Source organism: Palaemon carinicauda, chromosome 21, assembly GCF_036898095.1.
Source record: "Palaemon carinicauda isolate YSFRI2023 chromosome 21, ASM3689809v2, whole genome shotgun sequence".
In the NCBI taxonomy this organism is placed as follows: Eukaryota; Metazoa; Arthropoda; class Malacostraca; order Decapoda; family Palaemonidae; genus Palaemon; species Palaemon carinicauda.
Genome location: NC_090745.1, coordinates 113,245,976 through 113,258,475, shown reverse-complemented (window position 1 = coordinate 113,258,475; position 12,500 = coordinate 113,245,976). Strand labels below are relative to the sequence as shown.

The following is a 12,500-nucleotide window of genomic DNA, read 5'->3' as shown; positions in this document are numbered from 1 at the left end:
TGTGACCTTGACCTTGGGGTGACCTTGACCAAAATTTAATCAGTTCTTCCATACACATTGGGGAACTACTTGGCCAAGTTTGAAGTGATTCCGTGTAGAAATGTGGCCTCTACGTTGTCCACAGACAGACAGACAAACAGAGAAACAAACAAACAAACAAACAAACAAACCGAACCGAAAACATAACCTCCTGGCGGAGGTAACAAGAGGAAGAGAAATAAGACAGAACTTGGATCATTCTTTATATTAGTGCCAATTTTGATAAGGGTCAAAATTAAATTTATTCTTACCAATACGGTAATATATTAGTTTTCTGGAAGCGTTTTAAACGTTATATATATGTCCGAGTAAAGATCTTCTAGTAATTTTAATTTTCTAGGAGAGTTTTAAACATGTAGATGCTGTTTGATCAAAGCTTTGACAGTAATGTTAGTCTTCTGGAAGCGTTTTAAGCCAGAAGGCAAAAAAAAGTTGTATTTAAATTACAGGAATTAAATGAAACAGATTCATTATCATACATAGGTATTCAATACTGAATAATAGATAAAATGCTGACACGAATATCAAAATTTTCAACATATATATCCTGAAATTGAACGGGTCTTTCATCCTAAATTGAAATGCTTTTATTGAATATATCTTAACGAAGGTATTCGTTCATTATTATGCATATCTTGCAATGCAAGATATAAAGAGATGTTTCCTTTGATATCTCTTCAAAGGCGATCTCTCCGGGCATGGCTGCGAGAAAGGAGCCTTTATGTCATATTGAATAGTCTCTGATGGCAGTCAATAATGCAATTGAAATCTAAGATGCGGATGTTTACGATTCAGTTTGCAAAAGCTTTATTTGTAAACAACTTTTACGGCCCGAAGGAATTCAATTTGGATGCATTCATGTATGTAAAAACTGATAATGAGGTTATAAATTATCTATACAATGGAAATAACTACCTTTTAAAGGTTAGTTCTATTGTTGGGTCCCATTTGGAGCAAAAGAGAAAAATAAAATTTTCATTTAAAGGTTCAAAGTTCGTTCATGAATGTCAAAGGCAAGGGACGGTCACATTGCCCTAGCAAGCAGGACAATGCTCTAGAGACTGACTATATATACATATGATCAGCGCCCACGCCCCCTCTCAACCCAACCTATGACCAAGGAGGGTCAGGCAATGGCTGCTGATGACTCAGCAGATAGACTTATAGGCTCCCCAAAATCCCCATCCTTAGCTCACAAGCATGGTGAGATTGTAGTGACCAAATGAACTAACGAGTTTGAGCGGGACTCGAACCCCCGTCTAGCAATCACCAGTCAGGGACGTTACCAATAAAGGCCACCACAACCTTAAAGTAATCTAATATTTTCGTGTAACTGAAAATCACACTCACCTTTTACAGCAGGAACACACTTCCACACTTTGACGCTTCCCAAAGAGGAAAACTGACCAACGGCGAGTTCCAAGAAATACAGAGGCTGCAAAAAGGAAAAAAAAAAAAATATTTTCCATCTGAAAATTTTTAGCATAGGTTTTCAATTTGCAATTTAAGAATCCCTTAGACGGGAAGGGATCTTCTAGTGTTTTTAGACATGTATCATTTATTTCTGATTAAATCCTTTGGAATATCTTCATGTACTTTGATTATAATTTCGATATTTAATTGAGGTTTGTTTATCCTTAGAGATGTTTGGTGAAAGTAAAAAAGTACTAATGAATTCGCAGTAGTATTTGTTATTGATACGGTTTTATATATATATATATATATATATATATATATATATATATATATATATATATGTATTATATATATATATATATATATATATATATATATATATATATATATATATACTCTCTCTCTCTCTCTCTCTCTCTCTCTCTCTCTCTCTCTCTCTCTCTCTCTCTCTCTCTCTCTCTCTCTATATATATATATATATATATATATATATATATATATATATATATATATATATATATATATATATATATATATATATATATATATATATATATATATATATATATATATATATATATTTCCATATCCTGCTCAACAGAGTTGCAATCCCATTTAGAATCTTAGAATGCTCCCATAATGATCTTAATAATTCATTAAGAATAGATTATGATTTCAAGAGTAATTCGGCAGACTGCGTCATCCTTTAATGAAATTGTAGTCATTTATGATAATTATATAGTCAACAATGACTTACGAAGGCTATGTGGAACATGCTTTGACAACTCAGAATATGGAAGCGTCTGCTACCCAACGATAGTCGGCTTCATTGATATCTAAGGTAACATTGTAAAATGAATTAATTCATGAAATTTGAATGATGCTACATCTGATTTAACCGTCCTGTTTTTCTTCTTCTTCATTTTTTTTTCATCAACATGATGTATTGAAAAAAATGGCTATCTTTTTCCTGAGATTTGTGAAGTTTGTACAAAATTTCATAAAAGTTTTCTCGTGAAGGTGTGTGAAAAGATTTAAGCTATGCAGAAAATGAACATACACACACAGACACACAACACACTCGCATATATATATATATATATATATATATATATATATATATATATATATATATGATAAATTTTGCACATTTTTACGTGTTTATCATATTCAAATAAGCCAGATATATTTTTGATATATTAATGTCTGGATTCTCTTAACGACCTCGGGATCAAAGCCCCAGGCGAAATCTCACAAAGACAAGAGCTTGGCTCCGGCCGGGAATCGAACCCTGGTCGGCAAGCTTATATAGACAGTGACTAACCCATTCGGCCTTCGTGGCCGAATGGGTTAGTCACTGTCTATATAAGCTTGCCGACCAGGGTTCGATTCCCGGCCGGAGGCCGAATGGGTTAGTCACTGTCTATATAAGCTTGCCGACCAGGGTTCGATTCCCGGCCGGAGCCAAGCTCTTGTCTTTGTGAGATTTCGCCTGGGGCTTTGATCCCGAGGTCGTTAAGAGAATCCAGACATTAATATATCAAAAATATATATGGCTTATTTGAATATATATATATATATATATATATATATATATATATATATATATATATATATATATATATATATATATATATATATGTATATATATGTGTGTGTATATATCTATATATATATATATATATGTGTGTGTATGTGTATTTGTATTTGTATTTGTATTTGTATATACTCAATCCATGTAAAATCAAAAGATAATACGTTCGAATTAATTTAATGGGATTAAAACACCATAAAAGAAAGTCATGGTCATGTATCCGATAAAAGAGATATTAACAGAATACCTGTTAATAAAAAGTACCAAAAACTGACACTCACTCTTCCAATGAAAGTCAAAACGATAAGATAGGGTATGAGGAAAGCGCCCCCTCCGTTCTCATAGGCCGTCATGGGGAATCGCCAGACGTTGCCCAGCCCCACGGAGAGCGCGATGCAGGACAGAAGGAACTCGACGGGATTGGACCACTCCTGACGTTCCTCTCCGTCCTCGTCTGGTAGATCCTGCAAGAAATGGAAGGATGGTGAACTAGATCCCTTGAGGATTGAAGTTAGCCTGAGGTATGGGACAGTGAACGTTATTCTTCAAGGGAGAGATTGCCGTGATATTATATTTGTTTTGGGGCTGGGACAAAAGCTTTAGTGTTGATATAGGATAATTAAAGCAACGAAAAGTAAATTAGGACAATTACGGTATGGCAAAGTTATAGGATAATTACAATATGGCAAAGCTTTACTGGATAATTACAACATGGCAAAGTTATACGGGGTATTTAAAACATGGCAAAGTTATACATGATAATTACAGCAACGCAAAGTAAATCAGGACAATTACAGCATGGCAAAGTTATACGGAAGAGTTACAGCATGGCAAAGTTATACAGAATAATTACAGCATGGTAAATTATACGGGTTAATTACCGCATGGCAAAGTTATACGGGACAATTACAGCATGGTAAAGTTATACGGGGTATTTAATACATGGCAAAGTTAAGAGTGGTTGAACAGGCTGGTGGGAGGAGGTCAGACGGAATGTCTGATACCTGTTTAAGGAAGGACACTAAAAAGAAAAAAATGGTCCTTAGCACAATGCATTTCACAAAAAAAAACTAGGAGATGTAAATCATACTATGATTCTCTTAAAAAATAGGTATTTGTTTTCTAAATTGAGATTTTCCATACATTTAATAATAGAGGATTATTAAAACGGGTACTGGTTCTGTATCTCACTCATTGTCAGTCAAGTAAAGAAAAAAAGAAATTAATCCCCAAATCCAAGGAATTAATTCCTTAGTTCTGTATCTCACTCATTGTCAGTTAAGTAAATAAAAAAGAAATTAATTCCCAAATCCAGGGAATTATTTCTGATGAATGCTGATAAATAATACCCAACAAAGGATAGCTTTTGGTATTATACTTTTAAGCAAGTTGAAATCCCTTTCTCCATATAATCTTCGTAATGGTTAAAATGATACAAAAGATGGCTGAATTATTCAATATTGTTATTCCCCAATCTGTATAATGTATATTGTAGATAAAAAAGAGTATTGCAAAGCATTTTAAAGACTTACTTAACCTGCAATATTCACATAATTAAACTTGTGAAAGCTATCTGCCAGATTTTGCAAAAAGGAAGAATATAAATCTGAGTTTTCAAATCCCCTGTTCGTTTCTGTATATCCGACTTACTGCAATTTATATTCACTGGAAACTCACAATGGAAAGGTTTTCTAAAGTTGAATTGGAAATTTTTTTTTTTTAAGTTTAAACGAGAAATTTCGAAATGCTCTTAATTACTTTTAAGTTTTTACATTTTTCATATACAATAAAATTTTATGAACGTTGATAATCGTTTCCAATTGATAAAAACATTAAGCATGGATAAACCTTAATACTACATTTCCAACTAAAAGAAGAAAAAAAAAGTACAAATAAACTCTTAATTACTTTCAAGTTTTTTAATTTTTCATATATGCCATAAAATTGTATGAACCTTGATAATCCTTTCCAATTGCTAGAAAATTATTAAACATGGATCAACATCAATACTACATTTCAAACTGTAAAAAAAAGTACAAATAAATTTCATTTATTTTTTTTTGTTTTTCATGTATACCATAAGATTGGACGAGCCTTGATAATTGTTTCCAATTGATAAAAACATATTAAACATGGATCAACTCTAATATTACATTTCAAACTGTAAAAATATACTGCATTTCAAACAGTAAAAAAAAAATACTACATTTCAAACTGTAAAAGAAATTACTTCATTTCAAACTGTAAAAAAAAAAAAAAAAATACATTTCAAACTGTAAAAAAGTACAAATTTCAAAGACGTTTTAGTAACTTACTAAAATGGTTTCGGGTATCAACTCCGTCTGGCTGTCACCAAAGTTCTCATCCCCCTGATAGCAACCGGGAGACCCATGATTACCCTTTTTGATTTCTGCAATATAAAATTTTTCTCCGTCGAGCTCTTCCGCGACTCCCGTCTTCGAAGGATTGGGAAGGACCCATTGTGGGCTTAGAGGAGATTTGTCCGACTTAGAGGAAGCGATAACTGGCCACACAGACATGATTTATAGCCAAGCTTCTCGTTTTGGTCTTTCTCGTTTTGGTCTTTGGGAGTTCTGATTGATTCTAGTGTCAGTGGTTTTGGTTTTAGGCTTTTTTATTTTCTTTTCTAAGTTTGATCACTGACGACGAATACCTGTTGTCTTGATGTTTTGATCTGAATCGACGTTCGGTTTCTTGGTGTTTTCCTTTTTAGCGTTTTTTAGTTATGTATTTTTATGAGATTCTTTTATTGTCTGATTCCAGACTTTAGTTTTACAAATAGAATGTTTGTACTAGGATCTTCTTTGGATTCCCCAGACTGAATTGGTATTGATTTTCTTTGGATTCCTCAGGCTGAATTGATATTGATTTTGAAATTTGGATTTATGAGGCTGAATTGTTATTGATCTTCTTTGGATTCCTTAGGCTGAATTGCTATTGCTTTTATTTGGATTCCTCAGATTGAATAGCTATTTGTCTTCTTCTTTGGATTCATGATGCTGAATTGTTATTGATCTTCTTTGGATTCCTCAGGCTGAATTGCTGTTGATCTCCTTCTTTGGATTCCCCAGGCTGAATTGGTATTGATCTCCTTTGGATTCCTCAGGCTGAGTTGTTATTGATCTTTTGCTTTGGATTCCTATTGATCTTCTTTCGATTCCCAAGGCTGAATATTTATTTATCTTCTTTGGATTCCTTAGGCTAAATTGGTAGTTAGCTTCTTTGGATTCCTTAGGCTGAATTGGTAGTTAGCTTCTTTGGATTCCTTAGGCTGAATTGGTAGTTATCTTCTTTGGATTCCTTAGGCTGAATTGGTAGTTATCTTCTTTGGATTCCTTAGGCTGAATTGGTAGTTATCTTCTTTGGATTCCTTAGGCTGAATTGGTAGTTATAATCTTTGGATTCCACAGACTGAATTGGTATTGAATATCTTCAAATTCTCTCAATATCAAATCTGGTCAAAAACGTCGTCCTCCACTTCGCAAGATGAAAATAAAACTATAGAAATAAAAAAATAAATTATATAATAAATACGAACGTAAGCTCTAATATCACAGAAAAATATTTGAAAGTTGCTAAAACTTGAGTCCTCTTTAAGTCGATCTTTCCTCGATAAGGTCAGGGTTGTTTCTGTCGTTCATTTGTGCAACCCTCCTTATATATATATATCGGAATTCCTTAAAAAAAGGAAGTGGCCCTGGGAGTTTTTTGGGGGAAGGGACAGATTGATGACCCTCAAATGCCAATGTACATAAAAGATTGCATCATCTTCACTCATCGATAAACCCATTGACGTAATCATTCTTATCAGGATGCCTTTTGATAACGTAATGATCAAAGTTCTGTGACCTTCAGCTTAGTAGATAAAAATTTTATCTGATGAGACATCTTAAACCACCGGATGCTGACTCTCATTGTGACACATTTTGGGCTTTCCTATGCCAGTCATGTTCTGTATATGTACAATAGCCAGTGTATAGGTATAGACTCTCCTGGAGTGTTTCTATGTACTTCTCTTGTAGCTTATTTCTTTATTTTCTTTCCTCGCTGGGCTAATTTTCCCTGTTAAAGCCCTTGGGCTTATAGCATCCTGCTTTTCCAACTAGGGTTGTAGCTAAGCTAGCATTAATAATGATGATAATAATAATAATAATTATTATTATTATTATGATGATTATTATGATAATGATAAATATAGTAATAATCATCATCATCATCATCATCTCCTCCTACACCTATTGACGCAAATGGACTCGGTTAGATTTCGCCAGTCGTCTCTATCTTGAGCTTTTAATTCAACACCTCCATTCATCATCGCCTGCTTCACACTTCATAGTCCACAGCCATGTAGGCCTGGGTCTTCCAAATCTTCTAGTGCCTTGTGTAACCCACCTGAACGTTTATAATATAGTAATAATATAGAGACTAAGTCTCCTTACGAGTCTGCTTTCCTCATTACTCGGCAAATTCTCTCAGCTTCAATAACCTTGGTCGGCATGGCACCAGATAACCATTAATTGATAAATTTATTGTTGATTATCACCAACTAAAGCAACGAAGTCTCACGAAATTATATAATATATTATACTGCACTAGTGTACGCGATCCGTCAAAAATGACGTTTGAATATTTAGATAGATATGCACAAACACGCACACACATCTCCTTGTCACCAGCAAGGTATGACGATTCCCTCTCCCCCCTTACCCTAGGGACGGGGAGAGCTCAGCATGACCGGGAAAAGTATATTTAGGTCTCTCTCTCTCTCTCTCTCTCTCTCTCTCTCTCTCTCTCTCTCTCTCTCTCTATATATATATATATATATATATATATATATATATATATATATATATATATATATATATATATATATATGTATATCCAGTTACTTGCTCTTTTTATGTAAAAAAAATTATTTGGCGCAAATAATTTCTTTTCATATCAGAGGCAATTTTCTCGCTTCTTAACCGGCTAAAATACACATTTTGTATTTTATCTGTATACATCAGGCCTTGTCTAGAAGAATAAATTAAATTACCAGTTATAGCATTTCCTCTTTATCATAAAAAAATCAAATTTCATAGAGTTTCACTACGTGATAAAGGTATTTGAAGACATACAAATTCAGGGTACTTCCGGTACGTTATCATAATAACATCCAAGGCATTATTTTAACCAGAATTCCTTATCAGTTTATCCGCATAACAATGACAAGGGAATCCCTATGAAGATTAGCATCCGGAGTAACTTTTTTTTTTTTTTATCTTAATCCATTCAGTTACTCAAGAAATTTCATCATTTATCCACTAATATAAACAAAACTCTAGAGAGTAGGCCTATGCATCGTACAAAACAGAAATTTAATGTAAGCTAAACACCACCGGATCCTGATAGCAAACAGGGTTGTGGTGGTCTGTTGGTAACGTCCTTGGCTGATGATCGCCAAACTGGGATTCGAGTCCCTCGAGTCCAGCTCAAACTCGTTAGTTCCTTTGGTCGCTGCAACCTCATCATCCTTGAGGGAGCCTATAGGTCTACCTTCAGAGACATCAGCAGCCATTGTTTGTCCCTCCCTGGTCCTAGCTTGGGTGAAAAGACTAGGTTCGAGTTCCGCTCAAACTCGTTAGTCCCTTTGGTCGCTGCAACCTCACCATCCTTATGAGCTGAGGATGGGGGTTTGGGGGAGCCTATAGGTCTACCATCTGAGTCTTCAGCAGCCATTACCTGGCCCTCCCTGGTCCCAGCTTGGGTGGAGAGGAGGCTTGACCGCTGATCATATGTATATATGGTCAGTCTCTAGGGCATCGTTCTGCTTGATAGGACAATGTCACTGTCCCTTGCCTCTGCCATTCATGAGCGGCCTTTAAACCTTTACACGTTGATGGAACTTACAATAAAGGAATCTGCTGCAATTGCAATGTGTTTTAATGTGGCCTGAGAGCCAACATATGAGGATGCAACATGCAGAGAAAACCCATATAAAAGGAAGATAAATTGGCCTTTTACACTTGATAATCGCCGTCATATTTTATGGCATTTTGAGCCATATTTCCCCGGGGCCTAAAAATCTAGTCAGACATAAATATCCATCTTAGAAGATTATGTGTTCCAAGTATGCTTAATTCATCTTATTTAATGGTAAGCCACTTTTTCTAAATAGGTTGTAGTCTAGATTCGTCCTGAAGAGAGAGAGAGAGAGAGAGAGAGAGAGAGAGAGAGAGAGAGAGAGAGAGAGAGAGAGAGAGAGAGAGAGAGAGAGAGAGAGAAATTAAACACCTTGGACGAATAAGTAGTGTGAAATTAAGCCTTAAAAGGAGAGAGAGAGAGATAGAGAGAGAGACAGACAGACAGATATTAAATACGTCGGACGGATAAATAGTGTGAAATTACGCCTAAAAAGGAGAGAGAGAGACAGAGAGAGAGAGAGAGAGAGAGAGAGAGAGAGAGAGAGAGATATTAAATACATTGGACGGATAAATAGTGTGAAATTAAGCCTAAAATGTAGAGAGAGAGAGAGAGAGAGAGAGAGAGAGAGAGAGATTAAATACCTTGGACGAATAAGTAGTGTGAAATTAAGCCTTAAAAAGTAGAGAGAGAGAGAGAGAGAGAGAGAGAGAGAGAGAGAGAGAGAGAGAGAGAGAGAGAGAGAGAGAGAGAGAGATTAAATACCTTGGACGAATAAGTAGTGTGAAATTAAGCCTTAAAAAGTAGAGAGAGAGAGAGAGAGAGAGAGAGAGAGAGAGAGAGAGAGAGAGAGAGAGAGTTGTCAACACTGAAATGTTTGAAATTGAAATAAATATATAGCACTAAGCAATCGTTTGTGGACATATACGTACAGTAAATATGTAACCAAACATCTTAACAAGTATATTCCTAAAAAAAATTCAAGCAAGTATTCAGAGAATATATACCTCCGCTAGTGGTTTAAATTATTATTATTATTGTTATTATTATTATTATTATTATTATTATTAAATGCTAAGCTACAACCCTAGTTGGAAAAGCAGGATGCTATAAGCCCAGGGGCCCCAACAGGGGAAATAGCCCTGTGAGGAAAGGAAATAAGGAAAAATAAAATATTTTAAGAAAAGAAACCTCAAAATAAATATTTCCTATATGAACTATAAAAACTTTCAACAAAACAAGAGGAAGAGAAACTAGATAGAACAGTGTGCCCGAGTGTACCCTCAAGCAAGAGAACTTTGGTTAATTCATCCATAAAAGTCAACTAAATTACTCGATATATTTTCAGCCTGCCCTTTTAGACAACGAAGCTCAAAGAAATACGAAAAGAGAAAGGAATTAGTATTCAAAATATGCCCTCGTAAGATTATTTCCATAGTTTTTTTTTTTTTTTTTTTTTTTTTTTGCGGGGTTGGGAGACGAATCTAGAATAGAAATATAGAAAAAGATTTAGAAATGCTTTCATTCACTGTTTTATGTTTGTTATTAATATTGGCGCTGGTAAGATTATTTCCATTTTTTTTGTTGGGATCTAGAATAGAATTATAGAAAATGTTTTTGAATTTTTTTTTTCACTGTATTATACTTGTTATTTAAGCTGCTTATAGAATACGAGGATACTATTATTATTATTATTATTATTATTATTATTATTATTATTATTATTATTATTATTGGCAGTTAAGCTGCAACCCTGGTTGGAAAACTAGGATGCTATTATACCCAAGGACTCCAACATGGGAAAATAGCCAGTGAGGAATGGAAACAAGGAAATGAATAAACTGCAGAAGTAATTATTATTATTATTATTATTATTATTATTATTATTATTACTTGCTAAGCTACAGCCCTAGTTGGAAAAGTAGGATGCTAAAATATTTTAAGAACAATAACAACATTAATATATATCTTTCATATATGAACAATAACCAGTTACAAAGCTTCGGTTACAAAACCCATTGATTATCCGATGCCTTACATTAATCAGAGCATCTACTGTAGGTCACACGTGGACGAGCTTATGGAGTAATATTCTTTTAACCAAACTTTGCTCCACGACTCAGTCTCATGTTCTTTCTCAATTATTTAACTTCGAATAACCTGATCTTGTCTGACATAGATATTTCCTTAATAGATATATCATCAATTTTTCCACGATTGTCTAGAAAATTGCCGGAAGTTCCTTTCTGTGATATATGATCCAGTCACAGACGCTTGATGAGATAACAAACTTTTGTTTTCCGTTTGATTGGCCAAGGAACTCGATGGGAAAGTTGCAGTCTGGAGCGACAGAGGATTAAGGATGCCAAATCTGTCACAACAGAAGTTGAAGTCTCAGTGGCGTCACTCTTTTGAAGCTGTCCTGGACACACACGCCCAAATTGTCCAGAGCCTCCTAGACCCACTGTCATAGCGGCCCCCCACCCCCAAATCTGTCCTAGTTTATCCTGACGCTGAAGGATCTGGTTCTTTCTAACAGCTGACCGGATGGCTGTTAACCACCACCTGTCTGTCCCTTTAAGGCTAGCCAAACCTTCTACCATAAAAATCTTCGTGCTGTGTTTGTTAGGAAGAGGGAGAGCATTATGTGGTTGTTAGGAAAAGGGAGAGAATTATGTGGTTGTTAGGAAAAAGGAAAGCATTATGTGGTTGTTAGGAAAAGGGAGAGCATTATGTGGTTGTTAGGAAAAGGGAGAGCATTATGTGGTTGTTAGGAAAAGGGAGAGAATTATGTGGTTGTTAGGAAAAGAGAGAGCATTATGTGGTTGTTAGGAAAAGGGAAAGAATTATGTGGTTGTTAGGAAAAGGGAGAGAATTGTGTGGTTGTTAGGAAAAGGGAAGCATTATGTGGTTGTTAGGAAAAGGGAGAGCATTATGTGGTTGTTAGGAAAAGGGAGAGAATTGTGTGGTTGTTAGGAAAAGGGAGAGCATTATGTGGTTGTTAGGAAAAGGGAGAGAATTGTGTGGTTGTTAGGAAAAGGGAGAGCATTATGTGGTTGTTCGGAAAAGGGAGAGAATTATGTGGTTGTTAGGAAAAGGGAGAGCATTATGTGGTTGTTAGGAAAAGGGAGAGAATTGTGTGGTTGTTAGGAAAAGGGAAGCATTATGTGGTTGTTAGGAAAAGGGAGAGAATTATATGGTTGTTAGGAAAAGGGAGAGAATTGTGTGGTTGTTAGGAAAAGGGAGAGCATTATGTGGTTGTTAGGAAAAGGGAGAGAATTGTGTGGTTGTTAGGAAAAGGGAAGCATTATGTGGTTGTTAGGAAAAGGGAGAGCATTATGTGGTTGTTAGGAAAAGGGAGAGAATTGTGTGGTTGTTAGGAAAAGGGAGAGCATTATGTGGTTGTTCGGAAAAGGGAGAGAATTATGTGGTTGTTAGGAAAAGGGAGAGCATTATGTGGTTGTTCGGAAAAGGGAGAGAATTATGTGGTTGTTAGGAAAAGGGAGAGCATTATGTGGTTGTTAGG

At 35.2% G+C, this 12,500-nt stretch overlaps 1 protein-coding gene across 2 annotated transcripts in view; it reads right to left on the bottom strand.

Annotated features, from left to right (window-relative positions):
• The window catches only part of LOC137615422 (sodium-dependent nutrient amino acid transporter 1-like), a 74,129-nt gene that overhangs the window by 13,079 nt on the left and 48,550 nt on the right, over nt 1-12,500 (bottom strand). The window contains exons 1-3 of one of the 2 annotated variants that reach the window (XM_068345293.1): nt 5,365-5,636; nt 3,331-3,513; nt 1,390-1,474 (exon numbers count right to left, since the gene is read on the bottom strand). In XM_068345293.1, coding sequence (XP_068201394.1) covers nt 1,390-1,474; nt 3,331-3,513; nt 5,365-5,589 — 493 coding nt within the window. In that variant the 5' untranslated portion in view covers nt 5,590-5,636. Of the gene's footprint in view, nt 1-1,389; nt 1,475-3,330; nt 3,514-5,364; nt 5,637-12,500 lie in introns of those variants that run through there. The other variant, XM_068345292.1, reaches the window with a different exon arrangement.